The 16,425-nt window shown below is 37.2% G+C and overlaps 1 protein-coding gene across 1 annotated transcript; it reads right to left on the bottom strand.

Moving 5' to 3' along the window:
• emp2 (epithelial membrane protein 2) lies at positions 1 to 16,206 on the bottom strand. Its single transcript, XM_038280355.1, has 5 exons — positions 15,951 to 16,206; positions 2,961 to 3,131; positions 2,765 to 2,873; positions 2,542 to 2,682; positions 1 to 1,094 (listed from the first exon to the last, which is right to left on the bottom strand). The coding sequence occupies exons 2-5, from the start codon at positions 3,036 to 3,038 to the stop codon at positions 928 to 930; spliced, it is 495 nt and encodes a 164-aa protein (XP_038136283.1). The 5' UTR covers positions 3,039 to 3,131; positions 15,951 to 16,206; the 3' UTR covers positions 1 to 927.
• Positions 16,207 to 16,425: the final 219 nt, after the last annotated feature.

The following is a 16,425-nucleotide window of genomic DNA, read 5'->3' as shown; positions in this document are numbered from 1 at the left end:
ACAAAATGTCTAAATAAAAAAAGGATTCAGAAACTTACCCTTTAATAAACATTGCATTCTTTTTCAAGTTTCAGTTAAAGATGGCAGAGCATAATCATTTGCATTTTTATTTCCTCAGGCCTTTGTTTTAGACTAACCCAGATAATGGGTTTTAAATTATATACAATGATTTTAGAACAAATTACATCAGTGAATGACTGCTTTCTTTAAATGTTCAACCATAAAGGTCAAGACCAAGTGTGGGGATTATCAGGCATATACGAAATTATGAGCAGAAGAAGTAGCAACAGTTTATTTCTTAAAAAGTCTCTATTCACCTGGTTAAAAAATATAAAACAATGGTTTAAAACAATAAATAGCTTCCAGAAAAGCTATCATAAAAGTAAGTAACAAAGGAAACCTCCATTCATATTTCAAGTTTGCTTGTTTCATTCAATTTTAATCACAAAACAACACATAACATCATTGGCTCCTTTTTCACAATTAAAACACAACTTAGCATTAAAAGAATACAACCCAAGCATTAAAATCCTACATATGATTAACATATATTTATTTCTACTATTAAAATCTAAACTAATCATACACTTCAAAAATGTACAAAAAAAATGCTGCCGAGTTTTAATGAAATGATGGACCCTTCTGTAAATGTGGCCGTTGCTTCATACTCAAATATTGTGTTATTAAAAATTGATGGAATTGGTAGGTAACAGAAAAGACAAAGGAGGAGACAATTTTTGCATAGGTCTAATGAATGCAGACACTGCTGACGAGGGCTTCAGAACTTGTGATTAAATATTCTGCAGCGGTGTTCCTTGATGTTAATACTACAAACCTGATGGTTTCAAAGAACAAAGTGTAAATGCCCCTTTGTTGTTGTGCATATATGTCCAAATATCCCACGTTGTTCCTTTCCTGTCTCATTCATTAACGTTTCCTGAGCGCAAGGTACATCAGGCCGCTAATGAAGGTCATAGGAAAGCTAACCCACGCCACAATGTAAGAAGAACCATAGGAGCCCTCTTGGTGATCAGCCACATGGAAGCTCTTATTCTCAGCTGTGTAGATGGACACAGAGACCATCACACATAGAGCTAGAAGAAGGGGAAAAAAGTGAAAGATACAAGTTAGCTAACAGGCATTATTTATTGGATGTTCAGGATGCATTTACTATTGAACAATTATACAGTAGCAAAATCAAAAATGTATATAAAAATCCAGACATTCACTCTTTTAAATCATAAAGTGTTATGGTATAACTGCTTCTTTAAGTTACTAGTAACATACTATGCTAGCTTTGTGTTTAAAGGTAACAGGAAAACAAAAATCTCCATCTTTGGTTTAACGGACAGGTTTGATTAAGGCCCTGTTTATATCTGGAACTGATGTGTTTTTACTTATCAGGATGGAAGCACACAGCCGAGCAGTTGACATTGATCATAACATAAAAGAAAACATTCTGTGGGATCAGCTCCCATGTTTTCATGCAAATATGCATGCAGACACATCACACACTGGGCTTTCAGGCTGGCAGTTTGCAGAATAATCCTTTAACATTTGAATTGCAATGATCTTCGGCAATAAAATTTTGATCTTAGGCGATGTCAAGTTTAATCGGAACCAGTAATTAGCAGCAACAAACAGTTTATAGGCCACCTAAGCTTTGATGCCCACGTTAGATTGATACAGCATTGGCTGAGATGCAAAAGCAAACAAATATATGGTCGGCAAATTATAAGAATTTGGATAAAAATGTGGATTAATTTGAATCAATATTATCATCGCTATGCACCCAGTAAAGGTACTAATCAGTACATGTTGACTCATGAGTGATTGATTTTACAATTTTTACAAAAAGTTTTGCATCTTAAGCCTCTTTTCCACCGAAAATAGTGTGTTAAACTGGCTTTTTTCAAACATGGGTCGACCTAACAATCTACATCTGGCTACCTTCCCATTGCCAAAAAAAGCTGAGTCTAACCCCTCACTGGCAAGCTGCGTGGCCTCTGTCCCCTCATAGCTTCATGTCCGGTGACACTATCACCCTGGGTGAGCGTTTATGACCAGTGGGACAGAAATCAGGGAAGTAAACAATGAAGAGCAACATGTAAAGAAGCCAGGGCATAGTTATAGTGCCTTATTGTTTCGCTCCTTTATCCCTCCGGTTCCTTCTCTCCAGTGTCTCTCCATCTTTATCAAATGTAAACAGATTTTTTTCAGCTTGTTAGATCAGAGGCAACTGCCGTGGTGTGTTGACGTCTGTATGTTGTGTTCAATGATGTCACGTAATTTCCGGGTCAACCCAGCTCTGGTGCTCCCACAGCATGCCGAACAGAGCAGAGCGACCTTACTGACCCGGATGTCAGTGAACTCTTCCCACTGCCACTAAAAGCAGATGATTCCCGGGTGTAAACAGGTTTTTTTCGGCCAGTGGGAAAGGGGTAGGATGTTGTTTCCCCTCCGGTTTTAACAATACAGCAGTAGCAATGTGTATTTGACTGCATCATGTCCATAAAGTGATTGCAGGTGTGTTTTACTTACAGGCAAACAACTGAATAATAGCTGTAAAAATGAATCTCTCTCCCTGTTTGATGCTGAACAGTTGAAGCATGAAGACGAAGAAGCTGACGCAGCACAAAATGGTCGCCAGGATGATAGCGGCCTGAACTGCCTGTAGATAAGCTGAAGGAAAATGAATAAAATTTTTAAACACAAACATAATTCAGTCTTATGTTAGTAAATCAAAGAAAATACTTCATCTTACCAGCACTGACAGAGTGGCTGTTTGCCAAGGGGTAGCAGGTTTGGTTACAGGAGTACCACAAGTCAGAATAGATCACGTCACGCCCTAATGGTGACACCACCCACCACGCCTTTATCAGTGAGAGGAAAGGTTGACAAAGTTAAAAAGCATACCTTGATATGCAATCTGCAGAGGACTTAAACAGGTATGTGCTTACATTGTGAATTGTAGCAACAAAGAGCAGGATGGCTGCAGCCAGATGAAAGAGGATGATGAAGGCTAAGATGATCAACATGGCTCCCTTTTGTTCCGACCAGCTAGTGCACTGAGTTCTCTCTTTGTTTCAGGTGGCTGGGCTGCAGGATGATGCTGAAGACTGGTGCAAAATCTGTAACATAAGAAAAAAAAGCTACGTTACACCGTAATTAAACTGTAACCGCAAGATTCATCACTTTATAAGATCTGAAGAAGTGAAAATAGATTCTCATCACAGGCTGCATTCTTAGAAAACTATTGAAAGGAATTTCGATTTTTAGATATGAATAAATTACCCCATTATGTATATTTTTAAAGTATAACTTTAAACTAAATTAGAAGAAAGTATGTCCACTAATGGGCATACTTTACATAGCTTTCAGCACATCTGGAGCCAATTTCCAGCATACAGTGTTACCAAACATCTGAGGGAGAGCAAAACAAATTGCCGCGGTAATAAAACAGAAAAATAATTACAGTCTCAAAGTCTCCCTTTAAATTACAGTGAAATGTTTGTGTTGTGTCTGCCTCTGAGATGCTGTGCTTGTTGGTGTATACATCTGCAATGAGTGGGAGTGTTTATGCAAAGCCTTAATTCAGACAGGGACCTGTTGACTGAAGCTGGAACTTTACATGCGTACACAATTATGTTCCTATGCTGCGGTGCACTATGTGAATGTAAATACATCAGTAATGACACAAAGCAAAGGTTTAGCAGTGTGTGGCTCCGCACAACAGCATTGGCAGTCAAAAATGTGCACTGGAAAAAAATCAAAACCTAGATAAGCCTTTTTTTCTTAAAATAAATACATTTGTTCTTGAATAGTTCAGGTAAAAGAGACAGTTTGCCAATGGAACAAGACAACTTACATTTAAAATTATAAAGAACAATTGCATTGTCTTATTTTAAGTGCATATTATCTAATTATCTTATTTGAAGAGGAAAAATAATCATTTGATTGTCAAATCATCTTATTTACCTCAAATAAAGGGTAAATACACTTAATTTAAGAAGTGTTGACTTATTTCTAGAAAGTTTTTGCAATGTGACAAAGATGAACAACTTTTAGCCATTTAGACACAAATGACCTACATTTAACTTAATCGTTCTTCCCTTCCACTCTCCAGCTATCCTATATTTGAAGAAAAGCACCCCACACCATGATGCTGCCACCATTATGGAGGACTTAGGGTAATGAGCAGCTATTATTTGACATAGAGTTAGAAAATGTTTTTCTCTTCTTTGCAGAGTCTCCTGCATCGTTGTTGTTAAAGTTAAATGAGAATATTTACAGCTCTCTTTCAACAAGAGCCTTCTTCTTGCCATTCTCATATAAAGGCCAGACTGGTAAAGTAGTAGTTATAAAGGTTAATAGTCAATACTTACAATAAAAAAACCAAGAACTACAAAGTTGTTGGTAAAATAAATAAAGAGAAAAGACTAAATAAAAATCTTCTAAAAAAAGTAAATAAAAAATATCATCTGCTTTCCATACATTGTGTTACAAATCAAACTTTTAATGCAGAGACTATGAAAAGACAATCTGACCCAAATACCACTGAAGCTCCAGAGGCTGAGAGCCAAACGTTTAAAGAAACATGCGTGTTCATTCAGACACAGCCTCAAAAACTGAAGGCCAGACAGTAGTGGAATTAGTCTCGTCTGCCCATATGGAGTTACAATAAAAACAACCTCTCGCCACCAACAGGAAGCCATCCATCGTTTGTGTGTGGAAGCCAAGCATGTGGCTGTGGGATGTGGCATGGAGTTGGACCTCCCTGTATGAGGCGAGGGTGGACGACGGCATTTATACTGAAAATAGGAAGTGGGGAAGCATCCCAAGTGGGTCATCTGATCAGTAGGTAGGGCGTAAATTATAACCTGCAATTTATGGGAAAGTAATGGATTGTTTTGGGTGTACAAATAATTCATAAACTAACAATACAAGACAGGATGGAATACGTATTTAACAGGTGTCCATATCTTTATTCATTGGAATGTTTTCCTTAGTTCATTGTCAACTGGCAGCTTTTTCAAGCGTGGTACATCCCCTCTTTCTGCTGACCTCTAACCAACCAATAAGCAGGAGATTGTTTAAACTTGTAGAGTGGAAAAATGGCAGTAGAGCTAAGCATGTAAAATTCTCTCCCTATTCATAGCAGCCTCAAGCGAGGGGGGGTCATCTCCCCGTGATACCATATGCATTAAAGTAAAGGAAGACGCACGCTGGGGAAGGGTACACCCTGAAAAGGTCAGAGGACAAAGGACAAACTGCAGATATGAGTTCCCAGACCTGTTGGACACATGCATAATCCATACAAGAAGAGCCAAATATGGGATTTGGAACTAGGGCCTTCCTGGTGCAAGACAACAGTGCTACCAACTGTGCCACCATGCAGCCCCCAGAGAAATCAGACAAGCTAAGGGGTGAACTGTCTCTGATCCGGTTCTAATCTAATCGTGAAATTAGTGAAACAAATGTGTTAAAAAGATTTTTTGTTTGTTTAACAGGAAATGTAGAATTAAAGAAAATAGCTGTTTGGAATATTTTACAACTTAATCACATGTAAATCACACAACATTGTTATGTAAATATTAGGAATGCCATTCCCTCGTTATGCCCATCTCAGTCTTTGAATATCAAGTTTTATTTATAGAAATCAAAGAAATGACCAGTCCAAAACTGCATTACTCCTGCAACCACCCTGCACTCATCAACAGCTCTACTGTAGAGGTGGTCAGCAGCACCAAATTCCTGGGGGTGCACATTACAGACAGCCTCACCTGGACTGTAAACACCACCTTACTGGTCAAAAGGGCACACATGCACGAGTACTTCCTGCAGAGGATGAGGAGAGCCCACCTGCCCCCACCCATCCTCACAACCTTCTACAGAAGCGTCATAAAGTGCGTTCTGACCAGCTGTCTCACTGTGTGGTGTGGAGGCTGCAGCGTCTCAGACTGGAAGAATGTGATAAGAGTGGTGAGAACAGCAGAGAGGATCATCGGGGCTCCTCTTCCCTCCATTAAAAACATTTCATCTCAGAGCTGTGTGTCCTGAGCCCGTTACATCATCAATGACCCCTCACACCCCCACCATTGACTGTTCTCTCTGCTTCCCTCTGGGAAGAGGCATTGCAGCATTTGATTAACGACCAGCAGATTTTACAACAGTCTTTTCACCGCTGCCATCAGATTGCTGACCTTTTGAAACTCCAATCAAGTCACAAATCGAGACTCTGCAACACACTGTAAACATCATACTTGCACTACGTGGCTACATTGTTTACATTTTGATCACTAAGCACTTTATAAATGGAAATGTTCATTTCACTGTTAAGCCGCTCATTTACTGTTGAAAAAGCTTTATATAAAACAACAGTAAAGTTTGTCTAAGTCTAAGCATTACCTCTCATTTTCAAGTAAAACCGCATCATGTGAATATAAAGTGAATACTTTTTTGTTGTGGTTCCCAGAGTTCAACTTTAAAGTCACAAGGAAACGGCTGTTCCAACCGTTGCATTTCTGAATTTTTCCTGAGTGGTGCCCGACTTTACACGAGTGAATAAAGTGAATGGGATTGGTCGACTATCAAGGGGGCAGGATTGTTGTGGTGAAAGGTTCGCAAGCAAGTTTGGTGATTGCCGGTTTGTCGGAAGCATCTTGCTAACCAGTGCTAGTAGGTTCCCAATGGGAAATTACATTGGGACCAAGTAGCTCTTAGCAACGACACTGTCAAGGAACGCTATGGACAGTGGAAACATGCAAGAGGAGGAGAGTTTTGTGTTGGAGGTTGTGGAGGGGTCTCCTCCGTCATACATTTTTTTATTTATAGAAAGAAAGCGGGGACGAAGTTGTGGAAGAGGACGCCAGAGCAGTAGAAGCTTTGTTTGGTGTAGAAGGCTTACAGCCGTACATGTTTGAGCCCTTGCCTCGCAACGCTGCCAGTTCTGTTAGCTCTGCACCTGCCGAAGCCACAGACGTCCATCCCTGTGAATACTGGGACGAAACTCAATGGTTAAGTAATTGATTCTTATTTCAACCGTTGCGTATATTAGTTGCGACAAATGAATTAAGATGCTATGACCAAAAAAAAATTGATTGACAGATGACCGTTGATATATGATTGGCTGAATGTAGGTGTTCAAGCTGACGTATAACTAACTGGCCTGCATAAGATAACGGGGGGAAAAAACACAGATTTTAAGACATGATTTTTCTTTAATAGAAATGTTCTAAATTTTGGGACAATATAGTCTGATAAAAAGTACAATTATATACATGTTTAAGCTAGAGTGATTTGACATTCAAATATGACTTCCCTACGGCTTTATGGCTACTTTCTTCTATCTTAGTTCTTCAACCCTAGACCTGAAGAGCCACTGGCCTCAAAGTTTATACAACTGCTTCTCCAACAACAATCAAACGGCTAATTTACCTACTCAATGAGTCGTCAAGTTCAGCAGAGGTCTGAAAGGCAGCAGTTCATTTCATTCAGGTGTCCTGGGGAGCTCTTAGAGTTGAAATAAATGCTTCACTGGTTCTGTACACTAATCTAAACGAATCCCTTATAACGAAGATTCTGCAGAAGTCGATGATGTAATAGAGCTATTTGAATTTAAAATATGCAGAGTTTTCCCAGAAGATCTCAAAAACAACAGAAATTTAAAAACTTGGTTATTTTAGTATATTATAAAGATAAACTACATACTAATATATGTAGACACTTCTCACACCAGACTTCATCATATGAGATATTCTACCACATTAAAACCTTGATGCAGAATGACAACTTTTCTCTTCGGTGACTGCAAGCGAAGCACACAATTACTTCTCATTAAACGTAGTTTTTATAGACCTATGTTTAATACAGAAATATTTCACCTCAGTTAAACAGTGGCATAGTTTGGCTTTCAGAGAGGTCCCTTCTCTACTCCAACATTTTATTTTTAACTGAAGCAACAACTTCGGCTTTTGAGGTCTGCTACAATGATTAAAGTGTATCTGTGATAAGCAGCCAATCAGATTATGTTTCTATGCAGATAAAATACACAGGACAACTACAACTACAAAAAACCTTAACATCTTTTTTTTTATTTCAATCAAGGAAAATATTTTATTTCATTTTCTCAAAGGAATCACTGTGACTTAAGCCTGGTTTAGGTGTTTTTCCCAATCCATGTTACCTTTTGGCTCAAGCTATGATCTACAGCACAGTAAAGTCTCCTAAAGCTGAAGGCATCCGTTTTGTTTTTTCAGTTTCTATATTAGAAACTGCTAACAAATGCAAAATGTTTCATAAATTGAGTGGTGTTTTTCTGGGGGTTTTTTTAAATCGACAATGAGCACCACAAAAATGATAAGCTTTCAATATGGTTTACCATCTAGGGTGTAATCTTAGGGTAAACAGGCAAAAACCAAAGCAAAGTCATTTACGAATTGCTTACCTAAAAGTTTAATTACAGTTTAAAAGCCCATACCATGTCTGGCTAATGTTGTTTTACAGTCAATAACTAAGGACTAAAGCAAATGGCTGTGTCAAAGTTTATGGAGTTAAAATTGCAGTTGATTATCTTTATTTCAAGATTTATAACAATTGGGACAGTTGAACCTGATCATTCAACAGCCATTAAAGTAAAAAAGACAAAAATATAACCACATTTTGTGATTTAGGAAAGCTTAAAACTATTTCTGGAAAATAAAAAAAACAACTACTAATTGTTAGGCATCAGCTTGAACCTGTCTCCTGTAAAAAGTGAGACCAGGTCAAACAAAAAAAAACTGAATAAGATAATTTACAAAAAAGTATGTAAGATTACAAGACGAAACAATGTTTTCAATAGTTTTTTTGTTTTCCGAGCGCTAATGCAAATTTTTATTTTAAAAAGTTATCAAAATCTTTTCTTTTTTTAAGGAGTTTCTCTGAATATCTTGAGAACGCTGACATCTCACTGCCAAGAATGACACTCATTACTACTGAACCAAAGGTCAGAGATACGCTATAGTCATGAAATAAGCTTAACCAGCATTGGATTTGACAAGCACAATTTTGCAGACTAAGGTTTTTTTCCCTGTAAGATTATGTAATCTTTTTGGAGCTAATAAAAGGAGGATTTATATCTTGTTTTTGATTTATAAGACCTACAAACATTACACAGGGTTTTATAATGTGACTCACTTTAACATGAGGAATTGTCCACTGTATTTGACGCCTGGAAACTCTGACTTCATGCTTTGTGGAACCAAATTTAAAGAACCACAGAGGCAGATAAACTCCAACAATCTTTCCTGAAAACACATACAACAACAAGCAGGCTCACATGCAGCCATTCCTCTTCTCCACTCAGCCTTATAATAGGAGACTGGGGTACTCAGTGTTTGAGTAAAAGCTTCTGTGTGTGTGTTTGAGCATGTGGGCTGATTCCCTTGCCTGATGGAAAATGCTGACTTTTAATGTCGCTTTTTTTTTTTTTACTCCTTTCATAAAACACAAAGCCACAGACTTAACTGGGCTGCCGAGTCTCACTCCCCCGTCTCTCTCACTGTCCCACTCTTCTTTTCTCTGTCTGTTTCTCTCACTTCTGCTTTGGAAAAGGGGAGACTGAAATAGAAGGACACCAAGACCATCTTTCTCTATCTGAACAGCTTGTTCTCTGAAAAACTTCCATTATAGAACAAAAGGAGGCTTAATAGCAACATATCAGTTTAGCTATGTTCCTGTTTTTTAAGCCAGTGTGCTTTCACATTAATAATATTTAAATCAACTGAACATGTTAAGTGTTTAACTTTAAGACTTAATAAAGCAGTAATAAATAATGTAGAACAAAATGAGCAGTAAATAATTGATAAATGATCATTAAAGGCCGTCAATAATTGGTCTAAAGGGTTACTACCTTAGGTTAATCCCTTTTAAACCTTATGTTAGAGTTCAAATATTTTCCTATAGGTATATATATATATTTTAATATCTCATACTCCTTCCTTTTGTCCATAATCAGACTAAAAAGCGTCTCCCTTTGGAAATCAAGTCTTGACCTTATCCAGAGCTTTTCCCACACTTTGAAGCTGCAAAAGATCTTAAGTTGTTCTGGGAAACTCATTAAATTCTTCACAATGACACTGTTGAGATGGAAATATTTTATCCTCCCCCCAAATGTAGATAGACTACTCACTTATTACAGTCTGTTTTGCAATAGAAATTTGCATGAATTATTTGAATATTTGTGAAATACAAGGCTTAGCTTCACTGTAACATTCACCAACATTGTTGCACATCACATGTTTTCCTAATATGCAGTTGAACACAGCCCTTGTTCGACTAAGAAATCTTGGCAAGTTTCTCAATTGGACCCTATATTTTGCCAGAAAATGGTTCTATTTTCAGAGAAAAGGGTAGATCACTGCAAAATTTAAAACACATAGCTTTATCCTCGTATAGGAATATGTCGCTCAATTAATTCAGCTTCAAAGTAAAGTAACCAGAAAATATGATTCTGTAGTAGATCTACATATTTGGAGGACTTTGACAGCTGGATTAGCCTGCAGTTCTTTTATAATTTGGCAAACGTTCAAACAGTTGCAGTCACCAGAGCATGGATTACATAAATGGCTCTTTTTCGCTCCTCATTAAGGCAGTTTTTTACTTGTTTCATAGCATGACCTAAGCAGTAAAGAGGGCAGATCAAATTATAATTTAGCCATTTGAGATTTATTCTTTGACTTCTTCATAAATTTAAGTTATCTATATTTTTTAAACGAATCTCTGCATCTTTGATCATATTTAAGATTATATGTTTACGATTAAAGTAAGATTATATGCTCACACCACCAATGCCCAAGATAGAAAGACTTTAGTTATTTGAGTAGCAACGTGTCAACATTTAAAACTCTGAAGGCTTTAACATAAACAATAGAGGAGTTACAGTCAGCAACTACAACATCCAAGAGAGCGAGTCAGTGAGCTTGGACCACAAGAATGTGTCGGTACACTGTAATCTGTGGCCTCTGCTGAACCACAGTCTCTGTTTCATACAAGCTCCTGAGATAATTGAGCTGCTTTGCTATTTACCAGCTGAGCAGCGTTTGTTTATTTGCTCTGTAATTGGGAGTTTGAGCTTTGGAGTCAGGTAAAAATCGATCAGTCTCAGTCACTTGGACTCAGCTCTAGCCCCTTCATTTAAAATGGGGGTGTTTTTGCCTCAATGCGACACAGAGCCGGTTGAAATCAAAAATGTTCGAGGTTCAAAGAAAAAGCTAAGTCGGGTAAAAACTGCTACTTTACACAAATTTCTTGTAATTCATGCTTTCAATTTCAGGAGTTTCCAAGAAAAAAAAAACAGAAGCAGCATTGAGTTCTTACAAGATTAGCCCTGCTGGAGGTTATCTTTAGATAAAACACAAAAGACACATCCCATCACCTCTTCAAATCTGATAAACAAACACAGATTTGTTTACGAAGAACACACAAAGACACACAGGAAAACACGTAGACACATTATGAATGTGACACACCCAAGACGCTGCAAAGGTATACCTGTAAACACTTTGGAAAGCATTTTTAGGGATGACCAGCCAAACATGTGCACTCTAGTAACTAAAATATTTTCTGCATCCCAGTGGAAAAAACAGACACTTTCCAAAGCAGACGATGTGACAACAGCACATGTCCCTTTTCTAGATCATATTTTATTTAATACATCTACTTGATTTTACCAAATAAAGAGAGAAAATTGTATTTTTTATTTTTATGAAATATAAGGCTGCCCAATATTCAAAATTATATCAAAATTCCATGTTTTTACCAACAACAGGTTCCAGCATTCTCAGTCCTTTTAGCCTATTTTAAGTGTGAATACAACAGTTGATTAGAAATGTATGTACAGAAACTGAAATGGGAAACAGTGAACCTAAATATATTACATTTTATTTTGCGCTACTTATACAGGCCTGGAAAATATTCCTTTCTATCTTTATCCAGACTTGATTAGTGCAATTACTCTAAAACAAGAGGTGCAGACTTCTTTAAATCAAAATTTTAGTGTAAGACGTGTAAAAAGTGGGCAAGAGTCCAAAGCGGAACCACGAATTATTGTTATTTTGTCGTTAGAAGACTGAGATTTTTAAAGTATCTAATAAAAAAAGATAGTAAAAACAGAAAGCCAGAATGCGGTGATGGAAAGACAAAAGAAAAAGAAGGAATTTAGTGTTTTTATTTTCTTAGTCTGGACATGCTGCCAACTTCAACTATAGCCCATCTAGGTTTATTTCCAGTAGGTACAAATGCTCTTTTTTATCTAAATATTTATTGTTCAAACTACTAACAACACAGCCGACATTTAGGCTTCAGCTTCTTGAATTATGCAGGTGACAGATGATAATGGAGAAAATAAGGTGAGCTCTAAGATTATGAAAAGTGAATAAAGCATTTCATTGAGCAAAGACTATTATTTATTTATTTATTTTATTTATCTCATTCTATATTAACGACATTAAAATTGAAACATTTTATAAATTAGTTTAAGGGACGTAACCAGACCTAAAATGTGTTTTATTATTATGAAAGAATAAGGGAAGTTGCTTGTTCTAATGCTAATATTTGATGTATAGGTATTAAGTAAAGAGGAAAAGGACATCTCTGCATCTAAAAATCTACAGTTTATGTCAGCTAAAATATAACTCAAGCTAAATTCTGTATTTTGCTACCCTAAATGGTGCCTCTGTAAATAAATAAAAAAATAATAGTGGAGCTTGAAAGTATTTTACTCACTAGATATCTGCAAATATCAGAATATGGAAGCCATTGATGTCTAGATTTCTGCAAAGGTCCCTAATAAACAATACATTGACTCACAAATGCACATGCATGTTTCCCTCCTGTGTTTATCTCCCTCTGACACAGGAATTTCTTCATATTTATCACCAACCAGACTTTATCATACATGTGTGTGTTGTTTTTTTTAAACATTCCTTATAAGACAGCCCTGAGTAATGACTTCCAAATGGCAGAGTGAAACAGGAAGATCTCTACTCCCATCTCCATCCCCACCTGTTTAGTTTTGCCCTGTTGTCTGCTTTTCTTCTTCTTCTCTTCCTAAACACTGCACATGTTAAGCGGCAATATATCTGTAAGCACCACCTATAACTGTTTACATACTTTGCTGTTTACTGTCTCATTATTCAGATGCCATAGAGCTCTCCTGTCAGATCTGCTCACATACCAGCATCTCCAACCACCATGAATGACAGCAAAACGATGCCAGTGGATGTTTGGAAGAAGATCAGTAGAAACCTTGGTGGCTAATGTAATAACTATTTGAGCGATTATGCAGAGATGTAAGGGAAAGATGAGAGATCCGCCCATAACTACACAGCTGGATGTTCCAACAGGAACACCAAACGTAGAGCAATATTACCCAAATTTTGAAACAATTCAGAGAAGGCTCAGCAGAAAAGGCTTACAGACATATAAAAAAAAACTATGATCCACATATTCCATCTACATAGTCAATGAAAGGGAGTTGTGTTATCTTGTAGATCCTTGCACCTCTGATACCGAATACAAGTTGAGGACTAGTCCAACAGTACAGTAGATATACAAAATATGGGGCAAAGGAAGAGCAAGCAATGGCTAAAGAAAAAAAACACTTAAATGTGATGTATTGCCTCAACAGTTTCTAGAATAGGGTTATTCAATTCTGGTCCTAAGGACCAACTGTACTACAGTTTTGGGGTGTCCCCTGCCTTCACACAACTCAGTTAAATAATTGGCCAATTAACAAGCATCTGTAACCTGGTGGAGTTCATTTAAACATTTAATTTAGACACGTCTAAAACCTCATGATAGTGGGTGGTGGGGACCAGGAATTAAGAGCCCTGCTCTAGACCGAAATCCTACAAAACCATCTATGGTGTAAGCTAAGCTTTAGGTTGGCTTTCAGCTGCCTAAAATCTAAAGGGTTTAAAGGTTCTGCGAATGGACGTGGGTTCAGACTTCTATCCCAATAAAGGATTTTTATGCCACATTCACTGGACTTTAACACATATTTCATTCAGAAAGACACAAATAAACTTTAACTAATGCTGATCAATTTTAACCTAAAATTATACATGCAGTTCAATTTCTAGACAGTATCCATCTGGAAAGACTCCTGTTGAAGGAGCGTCATTGAGTTCAACAGGAGTTGAGTACTGCTTTTCTCGGAAGTACCGTTGCTAATCAGTTAGCAACTTAGTGCTAGTAGGTTCCCAATGAGAAATTATATTGGGACCAAGTGGCACTTAGCAATGACACTGTCAAGGAACGCTATGGACAGCAGAAACATGCAAGAGGAGGAGAGTTTTGTGTCGGAGGTCGTGGATGAGTCTCCTCAGCGGCAGAAGCTTGGTTTGGTGTAGAAGGCTTATAGGTGTACATGTTTGAGCCCTTGCCTCGCAACGCTGCCAGTTCTGTTAGCTCTACGCCTGCTGAAGACACAGACGTCCATCCCTGTGAACACTGGGATGTAACTCAGTGGTAAAGTAAATTATTCTTATTTCAACTGTTGCATATATTAGCTGCAACATATGAATAAAGATGCTATGACCGAAAAAATATGATTGACAGATGACCGTTGATATATCATTGACCGAATTTAGGTGTAAAAGCTGACGTAAGATTTCCCTATGACTTTAATGATTATAACCACGAACGTAGACATTTTACTTCTGGGTTTCATCTTTTTCATGAAACTGATAGCTTGCTTGCTAAAATATGGTTTCTGATTGTTTCACTCTCTTACTTAGACAATAAATTTGTCCGTCTGGAAATCTCTGCATGGTGACAAATGACATGGGCAATCGTGAAATGAAATAAAACCAGTTTTCTGCTGTACTAAATGTTACCTCAATTTATTCCCCATTTCAAAATCCTATGTGAAAAATAAATAAACATTATAGATAGTTTTATTATAAAAGTAACACAAAATAAACTATTATATGTTTTTAAAAACAGGAAAAAGAGTCTGAATAACTTGGCAAATAAAAGTAACGCAAATATTTGCTTTAAATTCAAAGTATTCTGATTAGGTAAAAATTATTATTTCTTCTCAAAGTTATAATTTCTTTGAGAGGGTGGGGGGGTCTATGATTATATAATATGACATTAAAGCAAGATCTAGCTTTACATATGCTGTCTTTTCTGATTCAGGATGAGGAAGCCTTCCCTTGTGTCTCACAGCTAAAAATGAATCATTTTAATTGTATCCACTAGAGGGCGCCCTACGTAGAATGGAGACTGCTACAGTGATAGATTACCCCATAAATAAATAAAAAAATAAAAACGGACAATATTATATATTGAGACGTAAAACAATAAAAAAATAAAAGTTATTATTTTTAATGATTTATTTGTACTAAAATGACTTGTTATTCTTGCATAAAGACCCAATTCAGCGCACAATATAATAATATGTTATCGCATTATCTTTTTAAGTTATTGTATCTTGATATTTATTTTTTTATACTCAAGTTGGCTACTATTTCAGAACTTCTTTAAACTATTGTTGCAAATTGCCATAATATAAACTGCGATAGTAACGTAACTAATAAAAAAGAAAAAGAAAGAAAAAAGTTACTTTCATGTGCTGTGAGACCTGCAAGTTCCTTGCATCAATCTAAGCAATGAAATGAAACTTTGGCTTAGATTTTCCAAAAAATACAGACAGTCTTCCACACATTGACAACGCCCCTTTCATCTCAGCTCAGTAAAACTAACCGCAGGCAAAACACAGCAGTCAGAGAACATAGTGTTTACCAAAAGAGATGGAATACCCATTTTAATGTGTTTTTTTTTTATCCAAAACATTTTTTAATCTCTTCCTAGTTTATCTAAATAGGCTGAGAATAAAAAAAAGTTTGTTTTTCAGCAGACCAACATATTTCAGTGAACCATATAACCAATTCAGGTTTACTCACCGAGTTTGGAGCGTGAAGGAAGTTAATTTGTGTGAACTTTCCAGGAAAGAAAACAAACTATGTGAATAGAGGAAGGAAAAAGCTTCAGAGCTCTTTACGCAGCGGGAATCTTTCCTCAAAGCCCCCTGACTCAAAAAAACAGCCAAAAAACGTCCAATAGTCTCGCGCTCTGTGACCCCGGCTGCAGAGCGCGTGTGGGAGGGCTCCTGGAGCAGGGTGTGGTTTCTGCTTGGAGCTGGGCTCCAGGGCTCTGCGTGAGGACAAAACCCAGTGATGGTTAGACTTCACTCAGGCTACATTCAGTGAGTCTAGGAAATGACTTGGGGTGTGTGTGTGTGTACCTGTCTAGACCTCAGTGTGAGGACATTTTTTCCTATTTCACCATCAGATTGAGGACCAGTTGTTGCAAAGTGAGGACATTTTGCTGGTCCTCGCATGCTATTTTGCTAATAGTTAAGTTTAGGGCTATAAGGTG

The sequence above is a fragment of the Cyprinodon tularosa genome, unplaced genomic scaffold, assembly GCF_016077235.1.
Source record: "Cyprinodon tularosa strain WSP-4 unplaced genomic scaffold, ASM1607723v1 ctg159, whole genome shotgun sequence".
NCBI classification, from domain to species: domain Eukaryota; kingdom Metazoa; phylum Chordata; class Actinopteri; order Cyprinodontiformes; family Cyprinodontidae; genus Cyprinodon; species Cyprinodon tularosa.
The sequence above is the reverse complement of the archived record's forward strand: the minus strand, read 5'-3'. Positions and strand labels throughout refer to the sequence as shown.